Source organism: Mixophyes fleayi, chromosome 1 (genome assembly GCF_038048845.1).
Source record: "Mixophyes fleayi isolate aMixFle1 chromosome 1, aMixFle1.hap1, whole genome shotgun sequence".
NCBI lineage: Eukaryota > Metazoa > Chordata > Amphibia > Anura > Limnodynastidae > Mixophyes > Mixophyes fleayi.
In genome coordinates, this window is record NC_134402.1 from 384,050,256 (window position 1) to 384,066,882 (window position 16,627).

General features: G+C 38.9%; 1 protein-coding gene across 1 annotated transcript in view; it reads right to left on the bottom strand.

The window, feature by feature from the left end:
• Positions 1–6,525: 6,525 nt before the first annotated feature.
• FCHO2 (FCH and mu domain containing endocytic adaptor 2) overlaps positions 6,526–16,627 on the bottom strand; it is a 96,448-nt gene continuing 86,346 nt past the window's right edge. The window contains exons 23-26 of the mRNA XM_075179943.1: positions 16,162–16,361; positions 11,360–11,424; positions 10,736–10,900; positions 6,526–9,385 (exon numbers count right to left, since the gene is read on the bottom strand). Of these exons, the coding sequence (XP_075036044.1) occupies positions 9,363–9,385; positions 10,736–10,900; positions 11,360–11,424; positions 16,162–16,361 (453 nt within the window). The 3' untranslated portion in view covers positions 6,526–9,362. The remainder of the gene's footprint in view (positions 9,386–10,735; positions 10,901–11,359; positions 11,425–16,161; positions 16,362–16,627) is intronic.

Genomic DNA, 16,627 nt, shown 5'->3' on the forward strand with positions numbered 1-16,627 from the left:
ATTTTAACATCAGACACATTAGTATGATATGTATAGTAAGTCCATGTAGCCGTCCTCTTTATACTGGTCCTTTTTTTTGGTAATTACTGACAAGAGAAAATGTAATATAAATGGTACAATCAGTAAACGGACAGCTGGATAGCAAACCTGCAGTGTTCTTAAGAAAGAAAACAAAACCCACAAACCTGCTTGGTGTGCCTGGTTTCTCTGTGGGCTATTAGTCACCTAGTTGTGCAGTTTGAAGTACTCTGGGCATTAAATTCTACCAATCATTATAGGGTATCAGACATTTATTTTATATTGTTACTAGTATGTGACCTCAGGAGCACAAGTCCATCTTGATCACATCAATTACTGCTCCATTAGTTCCTCAGAAGAGCAGACAAGAAAATCTCACAGATCCAGCCAAATCTGGGTTCTTGGGTTAAGAAATGATATCCCGATTGATTTATAGCGTCTTTAACATTTGTTGTTCCTGCTCTTCCAGAATGTCCAGGAGACACCAGAATATTGGGAAGTCGTCCCTGGAGAGCAGGTGATGGTTGGGGCTTGATGGCAAATCAACACAGTTTGTGCCATCATACCCCAACATTCCCTTACCCCTCCCCCCATTGTGGCATTTATAAACTCTCTACACACGATTACCTATAGCTAGGTTTAGCGACCCACTCTTTATAACGTTTATTTAACATACAGGCCATAGCTGGTGTCAGAGATTATATATAATGCTATTAATACATTTTATGCACTTTTGTACAGAGGAAACATCTGGTGAAATTATAAATGAAGATTGTATAGATGGAGCATTGTCTCAGCATATGCAATTCTAAAATGTGTATATGCAAGTAATCTATGATCTGATTATAATGCTCCTACGACAGTAATGCATCATCACCATCTGCTGAAAGCCACTAGAGAAGAGACGTTAAATAAGTGTCCCAGTCTATGCACTATCGGGTACTTTACCCCATAAACCAAAGACAGAACAAACAATTCATGGATGTTCTCTTCATACTACTAGATGGAAAATACATTCATGTGTGTTGTAAAGCACTTCAATGTGTAAAGAAAGGAAATGTGTTTAAAATGTGTAAAATCCATTTCTGTGATTCTATATGGGCGACACTGCTACTTGGGGTTTAGATGGATTAAATTGGCATGCATTAGGCTGTGCCCTACCTCCCACAAAACCATCTTCCTACAAAATTTTAAATGGCTAAAATGTATGAAGGTAGTGGAAAATAGTATGGCAGTGTTAGGAAGTGTCATCACATCAAAGACAAGATTATTTAGAAGATCTATTGGACACCAACTCAGTACAGCAGCTGGTCCCAGTCGTTGCTGTTGCCATCTCATTTCCTCGTTTTGTAATCTTTTCAGCCTCCTTGATGACAGCAGCTGACTCCTAACATCAATAGTAACAACGTTCCTGACTCTGTTTCCAGCAGCAAGAATGATCGTAAAGAAACACCATGTACACAGCTACTCCAAACTGGCACATAACTACACTAGCACCTGTGCAGTGGAAAAGCCTTTGATAGAACCCAAAGCAGGAGGTTCAGATAGAATGTTCATCGGTTCCTAAAATTACTACAGTGGTTTCTGTTTCATGTCTTCACTTTCCACCTCCAGTAGCTGCACAGACATGTCAGGCGCCAATGATTGTTGGCTGAAAACGGTGATACATTACAGTAACCACACACACACTCTCCACAGCAGCCACGATTGTTATTCCACTACCTTGTGCATCCAGTGTTCCCCACTAGTCTTCAACTGTAACCTCATTTGTGCAGGTCCATCTTTACCTTGTTTCATGTTATTGAATGTAATTTGATTCGCTTAATTTACAGTAGTAAGACGGTGCCTTATAAAAGATTATTATTATAAAGCGCTCACGCTGAAGTAGGCACCAGGGGGTCTATTTATGACCCTTCGTTTTTTTGACTTGATACTTTTCAATCCTTATCTCCTTGATAAGGATTGAAAAGTAATGGCTATGTATTAAAAAAACTTCTCTGTCCCTGAGAAGTGACTCACCTGATCATCGCAGACTTCTCATTTTTCAAGGCTGCGGTGATCTTCTCTCTTTTTTTTTTTTTCTTTTTTTGTTAGTGCGCATGCACCGACCGAATAGTTGGTGCATGCGCAGTAACATCCTGGCCGGCAAACTGCAGAATGATTGACAGGGAGGGATCACATGATCCCTCCACACATGCGCTGTCCAGCTCTGCTCTTCAGAGCAGAGCTGGACAGTGCGAAAGTTTTCAGATATGTTAATGTACGCCAGCTTCAGATGTAAAAAAAGAGAACATTTTCTCTAGTTAGCCTTTAATACATAGCGGTTCTGAGCACTTCCCATACACTGTTATGGGGAGTGCTCAGAAAAACGATAGGAAATGCAAAGCAGCAGATATCTGAGATATCTGCTGCGATGCTTCAATGGTACATAGTGATTTCACGGTAAACCCCCGGAAACTGTTGTTTTCGGGGGTTTACCACAGGAAAAATGCTTGGTAAATAGACCCCTTAGTATGAATGTGTGGAAACTGAAGCTCCTCCCCTTGCTGCCTTTTCACCAATGGCAAACGTATTCTTTTACTAACAAATCCCCATGGACTAGGAATGAAAGAACCAAACAAGAATAGCGGCTGTCAAATGGAACAACACAACCTTAAAGAGAGCGTTAAAGAGAACACAATGTCCCCCAAATGGAATCAAGAAATGGATTTCACTTTAAAAGTATAAAATCCTCCTCTCTCTTTCTTATGACACATCTACCTTGGGAACGTTCCAAAGCTGCCCCTGGGGAAGGGTATGCTCAGACGCAGCTGTGAGCAAAACTTTCTGTTTAAAGTTAATATATTTTTATACAAATACATTAAACTGGTAGGATCTTGTAAAAGTATGTACAGAGGACCAGGTAACCGCCTGACACCTGCTCTCTGCCGAGACCTCATGCCAGGCTGCCCAAAAAGCACGCACCGGTCTGTTAGAATTGGCTGTATATTTTTAGGGATTGTCTTCCCTGCTTAAATATAGGCCTACCGAATCACAGCCTTAATCCATCTGGCATTGGTTGTTTAGTCGCTGCCCAGACTGCCTTCTGCATATCATAATGAGCCAGACAGCTATCAGCCCAACGCAAGGATGACATTCCATTGACATACACTATATGGACAAAAGTATTTGGTCATACCTGTTTAAATGTTTAATTAAGGAGTTTGTCAGACCCGTTGCCAGAGGTGTATAAAATCAACCAGCTAGCCATGCAGTGTCCATTTGCAAACATTTGTGATACAAAATGGGTCGTTCTGAAGAGCTCAGTGACTTCAAGAGTGGTACTGTGATAGGATGCCACCTTTGCAATAAGGTGGTTCGTGAAATTGTAAGTGATATTATTAGAAAGTGTAAGCGTTTAGGAACAACAGCAACAAAGCGGAAGACCACGCGGGGTCAACAACTGCAAAGGCACATGGTGCGTAAGAGTCACCAATGCCCTGCCGATTCCATAGCTGAAGAGTTTCAAAACTTAATGTAAGCAAAAAAAATGGGGTTTTCATGGACGAGCAGCTGCTTGCAAGCCTCAAATCACCAAGACCAAGCGTCGGATGGAGTGGTGTATAGCACACAGACACGACTGTGGAGCAGAGGAAACATGTTCTGTGGAGTGACGAATCACGCTTCTGTTTGGCGGATGACAGGAGAACATTACCTGCCCAACTGCGTCATGCCAACTATAAAGTTTGTTGGAGGAGAGAATGGTATGGGGCTGTTTTTCAGGGTTTGGGCTAGGACTCTTATGTCCAGTGAAGGGCAATCTTAATGCTTCAGCATACAAAGTCATTTTGGGCAATTCTACGCTTCCAACTTTGTGGCAAGAGTTTGGAGAGGCCCTTTTCTATTCCAACATGACTATGCCCTAGTGCACAAAACAGGCACTACAAAGACATGGTTCAATGAGTTCAGTGTGGAAGAACTTGACTGGCCCGCACAGAGCCCTGACCTCAACCCCATCGAACACGTTTGGGATGAACTGGAACGGAGATTACGAGCCAGGCCTTCTCGTACAACATCAGTGCCTGACCTCATAAATGCTCTACAGAATGAATGGGCACAAATTATCACAAACACTCCAACATGTTGTGGAAAGCCTTCCAAGAATAGTGGAAGCTGTTATCGCTGCAAAAGGGGGACCAGCTCCATATTAAAGTATATGTATTTGAATACAATGTCATTACAGTCCCTGCTGGTGTAATGGTCAAGTGTTCGAATACTTTTGTTCATGTAGTGCAGATTCTTAAGGCTTTGACCACATCTAACCTCCCGAGGACAAGCTCTGTCCTAGAGCAGGGATAAAGGGGTCTTTGTTCAGGTGAAATTCAGACATTATCTTGGGCTGGAAGGATGTTCTGGTATTCAGGACAGCATCGTCATTATGAAAAATAAGGCAATGGTGACCTGCAAATTAGGGCAGCCAATTCAGACACTCTTCTTGCGGAGGCAATGACCAGTAAGAATGTGACTTTCCAAGTAAGGAGTTTGAATCTAACAGCTGAATATAAACAATCAAGTAGCTGCAGTGCAGCGAGGTCCACATTTAGATCACAAGGAGCTTTCAAAAGAAGATTCACCGAAACCTGGAAGGGAAGTTAACTGTAGACCACTGTCCTGACCATTATGGAAGAGAGTTGAGAGGTGCTCAAGGTCTGGCTCTTAGCTAGGGCTGAGCTTGTAGCAGAGTTTTCAATGCTGCTGCTAAAGTCCCCGTAGTCGGGGCATCAGTCACCACTCCACACTACAGTAAGCTGGCATCTGTAGTCCAGTTCCAGCTGGAGAAGGCATAATCCTTGCTGAGATTTTATTTCTTCAGCCACCAAAGGGACTGATGGGTTTGCAACAAGTTTGAAGAACTGTGTTGGCAAATGAGATGCCAGAACATTATGGTGGAAAACCTGGGAGTGGAAGCATGCAACATAAGATTTATAAGATTTATGCAACAGAGAACAGATATCTGTTTGACTGTTTACAGAGCTTTCACCTATCTCTGAATGACTAGGATCTTCTGCTCTGATAAATAAGACTGACATCTGGAGTCAAAGAAGAGCCCAAGAAATAGATGTGGAACAATAGATACCCTTTGGTGATATAACCAGACCGAGGAGCAGTGCTCTGAAATGAACATGGGAATCACGCCACTGCAAACCTGAGGAGGCTGTGTCGCTGCTTAAAGATTGGGACGTGGATATATGAATCCTTTATGTCTATGGAGGAGAGAAATTAGACTTATTCCATGCTATTGACAGTTCTTGAAGACTCAATTTTCAATCTGTCCGCCAGCAGATGAGGTTATAATATACAAATATATACACACACACAGTAATATATATATATATATATATATATATATATATATATATATATATATATATATATAATGTATGTATATATGTGTGTGTGTGTATATATATATATATATATATATATATATATATATATATACACACATACATATATATACACATACACACATACAAATACACATACATACGTACACATTCCCATTTCAAAGTGAATACGTATAACATTTTCCAATTCCAGGGTGAATTAGTACAGATAATTTTTTGCTTTTCCTGTATTAAGAGAATTTCCTCTATAATCTTAGCCCAATAGAGAGGACACAGAAAGAGCTCAGCTTTTTCCCATGGAGGTGGAGCCACTGGCACCACTGAGCCATTTATGGTGGTCTTTTCAGTCTGAGCAAAAGCTCTAAAAAGGAAAGCACCTCTCCCCTCCTTGTCCAGTCCAAACTCTGTGCTGTCCATATGGGACATATCCCCTTGCCGTATATCCCAAATGTGGTGCTTATATTTTAGTAGCAGCCAAATCAACAAAGGTCCTGTGCTGTCTCTGATGCAGGACATGGCAGCTGGGGTGCACCATGGCAATAACCCGCTCATCTGACAGACGGAAGAGACAGGGGACAGTTAACTGCTGCAAATGAATCACTCATTGGCACCAGGTCCCTGATCACTGTTCATCCATAGTTGATCCCCAGGGAATGATTCCAGTAAAGAATCGAGGGCAGCAGAAGAGGCATCCAGCAGAGCATAAGACCCGCTCCAATATACAGCAGTGCTGGGCACTTGTTTTCACACATTCAATCTAAGTGCTTACTGCAGGATGAGCCCTTTATAACCCCTAAGTAACATTATCAACCAAAGTGGAAGAGAAATACAATATTTTGTGTCCAACTGAATATACAAGAAAAACCCCCCCAGTGTTTGTCATGTACCTTTGCGAAATGATATGCAGCATGGGAATGGACTTGGGGTGAGGTAAAAGGTGGAAACAAAGTGTAATGAGCATCTAAGCAGATTACTATAGTTACCATGTAGCTCAACTAACTAAGCTTTTCTATTCTCTAGCATCTTGCCCAGCCATTCGAGTGGATCATTTATATTTCACTGTAAATAGTTTTTACACTGCAGAATTGAACCACAAGAATAAAAAGAACAGAAATGAGGATGGTTTGTAAATTATGTATATATTACATGTTTATTACAGATGCAACATATTTTGTAAAATGTACATTATGAAAAAAAAAAAAAAAAAAATATTTACAGTTTTTGTAAGATATACTTGTTTTGTTTTAATTTACAATCAAAAGAAATAACATTCCATAAAAATTCAGGTGTACTTTAGCTTTCAGTGTTTACAAATTAATCTAAACAAGAGGCAGCTACAAGGATATCACTGTGCACAGAAGCAAGAGCCAGCTCGCTAAATACAACATTCGGAAGATACCAGCATCGACCTGTAGATTAAAGTTTATTCACTATTGAAAATTGCCCATATAAATCTGTATGGCTCCAATATTGTTGTAACCTGCTCTTAGAACGAATACATTTTTTTTTTCTTTTTTAATATGTAGGATTAAAAGTGCTAAAACATATATATATATATGTATATGTATATACGACTATGCTTTGAAGTTTAAGTAGCATTAGATATTTTTGTTTTATATTCTCCTAGAAAGATTTTACTTCACATAGCTACCGGTCAGACTGCAAGACGAATTACAATGGAGATACCAAAAATGTCATTAGCTTTTCAACCTGTAGAAGAAAATTATAGAAACATGTTGGCCTTCAAACGAAAAACAAAGAAATTGCTGTTGTATATTGCAAAGTTTTATTGCTAAAATCAAATTTTTTTTTTCTCTCTCTTACACTGGCTAAATGATAAGCATAATTATTGCTCAGTAATGGACATTTGATTGGTAACTGATGTACTGTATGTGTTATAGAGTAATTATGGTTAGACATCTGCGGGATATACAGTCCATGGAGTGGTTTTCTTTGTACTGATTGTTGGTTAAATATGACAATTAGTTACTTACTGAATTATTTTAGAATGTGTAGGGGTCATAAGCAAATGTGTGTCTCATTTCAAGATTACTACAAAAGTCTTATGATCACATTTGAAGGATAAGAACAAGTTTTAGTGTTACGTGCATCACCAATTCTGTTAAAATCCTGGTTAGCGAGAAATAGCTACTAGCAGCTCAGCAAGATTGTCTACATTACATTGGATATAAAATGAAAGATTTACCATGCAGCCCCGCACAGGAGCTCTGACTTGAGGTGTAAGGTGGCTGATCATAAATTCAGAACTGGAATAGACCACATCAACCTCCCCCCCTACATACAATATTTATATATTTTCCTATCCACAACAGATTTGCAGTACATAGCTGGCTCTAGGACACTAGAGTCGGCCGGTCTCAAACGGCTGATAACGGAGAGTACTGGCAGTGTATTGACATTATATATGCAGCTGAAGGCATGCATGTTATTAGTAACTCATGTAGTGTAACTTCTATTTTAGGGGTTGATGAACCTCTTGCCAAACTGCCCTAAAGTATTCTCTCTGTTAGTGTTAATAAATGTTTTCATTTTTGGCAGAAAGTTCTGTTGCTTCCGAGGAGCCACGCAAAATGTAGACAAAGTGTCAGCGCTGGTGCGGTCAACTGAATTTCTGTTACTTAGATTATTTGAGGAAAGATGGATGATTGAAGATTAGTCAGACAATAGAATGGCGCGTTCTATGTACAGGTGACCATGTATTTGGTACGTTTTTGTTTCGTTTTTTTAATAGCAGACATTTTTACTTTTTATTACATTGCACAATTAGCCATGGTCCCCTAAATATATGTGCTTTTGTTGCAGCTCTAGCAATGTATTTGCCAGCTATCTATTCCCCATACCCAAGACTAGGCTTTGAGAACACCGAGGTCTGCGATGTGGCATTTCAAAGTTTGCATACATCAGATTGACTTAGCCCTTATATTTTAGTCACACCTTAAATAACAACAATGGTGACAGGAACAGGATGGGAAAGGCACAGATGTTAATGTATACAAAATAACCGCCTTCAAGAATGACATCACGGACACAGACATTATAAAAGCCCTGCTGCCTTATTCTATTTTTGTTTTTTGTAATTGCACTTGAAAATATCCATAAAATGCCATTTGCGTTAATAGAGAAATACACAAATCCTAGATATTATTTTTTTTCTTATAGAAAACCATGTCCCTTTTGGAAATAAGGGAACAGATGGAATATAAATTATTACCTTGTGCAACATCACAAGATGTACATCGGTGTTGAAGTAAATTCACCACCGACAAACCGTGAGGAGAGCCATATTGAGAATACAGCCAAATATTCATTCACCTTGTAACGCACAGATTAAGTGATGTCACATGTTAATAGCGAGTTAGGCTGCTTTATAATTAATATTGGATCAATCAAAATGGCTGCATCCACAGAGTGTAGGTGACGTGTCCACTTTGAATGGCTGGAATCCATACCCTGAATTACTTGTAGAGTAGGACCCGTCAAAATAAAGGAGATGATAAATAATAAAATTGGATCAACTATTTACAAGTATATAAAATGTTGTCTATATGTATACTTGATTGCTACTGCAGATTTTGTATGTCACAAAATGTAACAGTTCATACTTTCTGATACAAAATGGCTGTTAAGTAAAGTCTTGCCTTTATACAAATACACATACAAACATATGCTGAATTTTAACCACAACTGCAGAAGACTTCAGTGCTACATCGTCAAAAAGATATTCCAGAAAAAGACTCATAAAAAGTGCATTCTTATGCTTTGTAGTTGGCAGCAATATAGAAATACCTTCTAAACAAGTCAAGAATTAAAATATATATATATATCTATCATTAAAACAGCATGTGGAAGATTTCCGATAAATTAACAGGGATCTTTCTGCTTGCATCCCAGGATTAAAAAAAAAAAAAAAAAAAAAAAAAAAAAATTTAATTAAAATCAACAGTCGGCCATGTATTTTCCTGAAAGAAAAATAACAGAAGTTAGTAAAAGTTTGCACATAACAAGCCATACCATGTGTTTGTTATAGATAGTATGCATTTTCAATTGAATTATTATTATTTTGTACTGGAATGAGTGAGTCGTCTATGAGAGTGCATTATAATGAAAGCAATAATCATACCAAGAAAATCTTCCCTTAGTCGATATTAAATAAACCACAGATAAAAAACTATGCTGTCAAATCTTATACTAGCATTAACAAGCTCCTGTCACCTACACAAAGAGGAAGCAGCCAATCTGTGGGCTGATGAATAGTGATGAAAGTGCAGCCTATCACTTCAGCAGTGCCATTACCGATATGTTTCATGACCCCAACACGCATGAGGTACTGACCCCTAGTAAAGGGATAGGCTGCAGTTTCACAAAATGGCTGCCTCCGCTGTGAATAAGCAGATACTGTAAAGGGACAACTACATACTTCTCTGTATATTAAAGCTTAATGATATGAGGCGGAGAAGACGTATGGTTTCCCTCACATAAATTACAGTTGTACAGCCACATGGATTAGTGCCCCCAACAGACCAATGACTAAACCGGTAGAACGCTTGGTTGACTTTACTGAACAACAGGTTTTCAGTAAACAATGTATTAATCATTACAAGATTAGTAAAGTTTCAGATTAAATACATATTAACTAACCTATACTTAATGTACCTAGTGACATACGAGGATTGTGAAATATTGATGCAAATAAAATTACTAAATGTTATGATTCTCTCAAACTGGTCATTTTTCTCTCAAGGGGTAATGTACAATTCCAGATGACAAATCTGCTAGTTTTTACCATTATTAACAGGGTTTTTCCACTTTAGATAGTTTTAATGTATTGATTTTTACATGGCTTCAGGTAACATGTGCTAAATAAATACAAGGGGGCTTATTTTTCTTCAGAGTTATTTTTCTAGAATAAGTAAAAAACAGTGTACAGGTTTTAAAGAGTAACATTTACACAATAAGCTACAAAAGTGTGTAAGTTATTTTTGTTTACGTAAGGTCAAATTAGCAGGGAAAAATGTCAATATCCTGTGCGGTCTGTACTCTACAGCCTAGCTTAGGTGGTGCTATGGGTGGGAAAAATTAGAAGGTTCCCCAAAACTCCCAAAAAGATACACTCAAAATCAATATATTCCTATTGTTTCTGATAGGCAGTCAACCGCAATGTGGTCAGATTACTGTCCAAACCAATAAATTAAAGTCCCCTGGAGCTGAACAACCCCTTATTATTAATATATTGTGTAGAACTGGGTACTTAATTAGCATGGATGATTTCATCCAGGGTTTGATATGGATTGTTAAAGAAAGAACGGTACCTGTTCCAAACCTCTTTTTCACTAAAGAAAGGCGGTAGCCTGTTCCCACCAGCTCAATGTCCACTCCAGACAGGGTGCTCCCGTCACTCATGAACTGTACTGCCAGCGTGCTGGGGTTACTAGGTCCCTCTGATAGATCAAATTTTGCCCTGAGTGATCCAGATCCTATGAAAGTATAAAAGAAACATCATGAAAAACTCTTTGCTGACTTTTGTATATTAGACAGCACCACGTCTGTTATGCTGGTATTCACGCAAGGTTTGAAGCTTAACTAAAATTATGTTTTGCTTTTTATTTGTTTTTTGTAAATGTGTTTCCAAACAAAAACGTCTGTTCAGAGTAAACCGTTGTGGTCATGAATATAGTTGCTCCTAAATACACAGGACTACTTTTGAACTAAAATTGGAATACAGTTCAAGGGCATTGGAATTATTTCATGTACATGCTACATAGTAATACTTGCAGCATTCATAGTTAGTGTGTGTGATCGCACAATGTAATACAGCAAGCTGGCTACCACACATATACGTTTTTTGCACTAAGAACTCAAGTTTGTAAATGCTTCTTACTGCATCATCTGTCAACGCTATATAACCTGTATATGCCTGTGGATTATGTACTTGCCTCCATTGTCAGACTTCTCTGAAATGACAGATATTTTCCAGAAGGCTTTCATTTGTTCAGTGTTCCTAGAAGAGAAATAGCTAACTGAAACTTTTCCATTTTTCACTGTAGATCATTTGGATGCAAGTCAAAACAAATTCAAGAGCAAGCAAAGCCACCATTGAAATGTAATTTATACTATAACCCATGTATCACAAAGCTGTATAATATAACTGAAATAACTGAAGTGTTTATAATGAACTGCATATATCCAGCACACACTGTTCCATCCTCCTAGTGAAAGCTCTTTAAATATCTACTTAGGAGTGCAGTGCCACTCTACCTTGACACACTGTGGGAGTGATTGTGTGACATCAATGTTCTGTATAGATTGGTAGAGATGTTACAGCTAGCACAGTGATGTGGGAGGGATTGGAAGACATCAATGTTCTGTATAGATTGGTAGAGATGTTACAGCTAGCACAGTGATGTGGGAGGGATTGGAAGACATCAATGTTCTGTATAGATTGGTAGAGATGTTACAGCTAGCACAGTGATGTGGGAGGGATTGGAAGACATCAATGATCTGTATAGATTGGTAGAGATGTTACAGCTAGCACAGTGATGTGGGAGGGATTGGAAGACATCAATGATCTGTATAGATTGGTAGAGATGTTACAGCTAGCACAGTGATGTGGGAGGGATTGGAAGACATAAATGATCTGTATAGATTGGTAGAGATGTTACAGCTAGCACAGTGATGTGGGAGGGATTGGAAGACATCAATGATCTGTATAGATTGGTAGAGATGTTACAGCTAGCACAGTGATGTGGGAGGGATTGGAAGACATCAATGATCTGTATAGATTGGTAGAGATGTTACAGCTAGCACAGTGATGTGGGAGGGATTGGAAGACATCAATGTTCTGTATAGATTGGTAGAGATGTTACAGCTAGCACAGTGATGTGAGAGGGATTAGAAGACATAAATGATCTGTATAGATTGGTAGAGATGTTACAGCTAGCACAGTGATGTGGGAGGGATTGGAAGACATCAATGATCTGTATAGATTGGTAGAGATGTTACAGCTAGCACAGTGATGTGGGAGGGATTGGAAGACATAAATGATCTGTATAGATTGGTAGAGATGTTACAGCTAGCACAGTGATGTGGGAGGGATTGGAAGACATAAATCAGTGTTTTCCCCAGCAGCCATTTCCTGGGTGCTCCACCCAGCTGTTTTTACTTGCCACCCGGCTCTTGGAGCCCAACAGAATCCTATTATAATAGAATACACCATTGTTTCTCCTATTAGAACAGGAACTATATGAGCACTACAGCCAGCAGTGTGTGTGTTAGACCACTGGCCACCAGCCTGACCAATCCTGGCAGGTGTGGGCAATAATCTCCAAAATATTACTTCCCCCACCTGGCTACCTCTTAATGTCACCCAGCAGGCAAAATTTTCTGGGGAGAACACTGTAAATAATCTGTATAGATTGGTAGAGTCACACAATGAAGTATGAGTAGAGATGTCACAGCTAGCACAGTGCCGTGAGTGAGACTGCAAGACATAAATGGTCTAAATAGATGGAATCATTACCCTTCAGCCTGGCCACAGTAAGATTAGCTATACTCATTGTCCATACAATAAAGGCATACAACACAATGCACAATGTATATGTCACCACAGGAAACTATATGTATATATTATAGTGATACACTGTATCTGTGTATATTTAGATATTACACATTTCTTAACTACCCCTAAGTCCCTCGAAAGGCTGAACTAACAACTACAATTATCACCTGCGTGTAATGTTTCTCCAGTCTTATCTATACCGGTAATCCCTCCAGTACATTTCACTCTTATTGTTAAATGAGCCTTAGTTATTATGTAGTTACCTGCCTCCACATTTTGTTTATTCTGGCTACACACCTCCCATCTCAGTATGTTCTGTTACTATAGGTCAAACAAACCAGCTCTTATATTCATACAAATTCCGATATTAAATATGTGCATTCCTTTATTTTGAATAATCTTTCTGAACACAATCTAGGCACTTTTAAAAACAGATCTTGTAAAGAGGGGGTTCTAGATCCAGTGGGTGCGTGGCTATTGCAGGTCATTTACAGACACTGACACTGTGCCGTCAGTTTAAGTCGCCACGCACAGTGGAGATTTATGGCCAGAGGTGAGGACATCGCCCCTGGCCAACGCACAGCGTTCATGTGTGTATGGTCAATCACCACACAACAGGCTGCTGGGAAGCCTGGGAGTTTCTGAGTTTGGACTATAAAAACCAGACCCGGGACACCCCCTCTCTCTCCCTGCCTGCTCCTGGACAATGAGCAATCCACTATACTACAGAAAAGCATTGGGTCCAGGATGCAGGGATCTCCCTACACTACAGAAAGGGATTTGGTAATATCTATATTTATATATAGAAAAGTAACTATTGCTCCAACTATTTATAATATTGATGTAACTATCTGATTTTACTATTTCTCTAGCTATTGCTTGTTATACATTATTTGGAATAGTTAAATATTATAAATATTAAATGTTATTAGTGATACATGTGTAGAGAAAATAGTGTAAGGATAGTATAAAGGTAAATAGTATAGTGATTAAAAGGTGAACAGTTAATTTTATATTGATACAGCCATACCACATTTCTTATGTGGAACAATATTGGAATATATGTATGAACTGTAAGTGCAAAGTTTTTTGTGTTAACAGTAAAATACTTTAATTTGAATATATACAATGTTTTATTATTATTAATTTTTATTTATAGGGTGCCACAAAGTATCCGTAGCGCCGTACAAGGACAAATAAGGTGAAACAGCACAGTACAATTAACAGTAAGCACTATAACTCTGGGAGCTCAAAGCACAGCTAGAGAGAAAGGATGAGGGAAAGTCAGTACAGGCTGGTAATTAGAGCCCAAGAGGGTGAGCGCGGATGACAGTTTAAGAGCCACTGAGAGGAGCAGAGAGAAGCGAGAGGAGTCGGAGGGCATAAGGTTAGAGAGGAGGTGGAATGAGCAGCTGGTGAGCGAAGTTAAAAGTGGTGGAAACAGGACGAGAGAAAGCCCTGCTCAAAGGAGCATACAATCTAAAGGGAGGGGAAGACAGACAGACACTAGGGGTGAGACGGAGAAATGGGTGACACGGAATCGAGGGGGGGGGGGGAAGAAGGGAAGAGAGGGAGAGGTAGCCGACAGGTGGGTGGTTAGGCAGGTGACTGGAAGGCTTTTAAGATAAGGTGGGTTTTTAATGTTCGTTTCAAACAGGACAGATTAGGGGATGTTCTGATGGAGCAGGGGAGCTTGTTCCATGAAGAGGGCGGCGCGGGAGAAGTCTTGGATACGTGCGTGAGAAGAGGTAATCAGAGGGGAAGAGATCTATGTTGTGAGTATTGGTTATTTATAACTATATATACTGTGAAGTAACAGTGAGATACAGTATGTATTGTAAGGTTTTAGTGTTATTTAGCATGTTAAAAAAACCGAAAAAGGCAAAGTTATTTATGGAGAAGTGTATAAAAGTGTCAGTGTACAACGAGCGTATAAAAGAACAGAAGAATATAGTGTGTACAATTAAGGCATAAATATAGGATCTTTTCAGATCTCCACAAGATCCATTTGCAACCTCTGAAATATACCATATTAATTTCCAATAACCAAGGTGAAGGAGACAGACAAGAGATGCAAATTCAATGTACAATAAACCGTGACTACTCTTTGGTCAGTTTGAATAGAAACATGTCATTAATGTCAGTATGTTATCAAAGCACTCAACTATTATCTGGTTCTGTGCACCAAGAATAGCTGAGTAAACCTTCCCACACACGGAGAGTGCTGTTGCAGACGTTAACTTTCATTGAACCTGATGCATTTTGTCAAACCACTGTACGCACATGGCATGTGTATGTTATTGTCATATGTCTGCATTGCTTTATTACAAATAAAGATTGCTCCCAAGCCCCATGCAGAGTAATAGATCATCTCCTGCTCTTTCCTTCTAAAAAAATATTAGTGAATAGCTGTACTTAATTTTCTACTTCCTTTAGTATGATACACTAAATTTTCCCACCACAATATATAAATTGAATCCTACTTCAGTAATCAACTAATGAGTGTTATACAGACAGTGAGCTGGAGCCTAAACCATTTAATGGATAGGTAAAACGGGTAATTGTAGATCAGAAACTAGTGTCATGGTTACTAAACCAAAATTTCATATTGTCTAAAAGTAAACAAATTCCCAAACATTTATGCAAAAAGTATTGGGAAATTATAAGAACTGAAGAGATTTAAATTAAAGTTGCTCTCTTCGTTTGAGATATTACTTTACACAGAGGAGATTCCCTGTCATTAATTCCAGTGCAGGGCAGTGAAAGCAGACATTTGCATAGAAGTCAATAACAAAACAACTTGTAGGTCAGCTGCAAAGCAAACGAAAGTAAAAAGCCAAGTGTGACATGCTGAAAAACAGTATACAGTGGTTGAAGTGGAAATTTAGAAGTGGAGGCATGGAAGTGGTCAGTGAAAGGAGTTTGATAGTTTTACAATGAAGGCAGTAGAAGTGATGGTAAGGCACACCGCCGTATATCAGCTTACTTACAAAATGAATATATTATATATACACACACACAAACGCAATAAGTAAGCTCTTTTAAATTAGATTGTGTTTCCTTAAAATATTTATTTTAAAGTAGCAACAAATACACTTCATACGAAGCATCAACAACCAGCTATCGTGAAAAGACAACTCGGTGCTAACCCTCACAGCAGAATACAGAGAATTTGCTCACCACACTGCAGTAGGAAGGGACTGCATGTTTGTGACACTTCCGTCTACTGGAACCACAACCTGTACATTAGATAATGCACTGGGTACCGCCATAGACTCTGGGTTATATTTGTAATCTAGTCTTACATCGGTAGTGTCAGAGTTACACTTCCAGTAGGTGGCGAGGTTCAAAGGCGTGGACTGTATCCCGTTTGATGATACCTACAATGAGAAGTCACGTGTTAGATGCTTTCTAGCCACAAACATGTAGGTGAAAGGCTATGAATAAAGGAAACCCAATATCTACGAGAACAAGATAAATTATTCATAAAAATCAATGAACTATAAAGGAAAGCAAGCATTGTGTAACCTCAATCATAAACCAAGATGAAAGGCGATAAATGACTGAAGCATAAAAAAAGATATGAAAGCAATAACATGTACAGAGAAGTAGTTCTGTGGGCTATGTGTCCATGGCTCACCGTGTA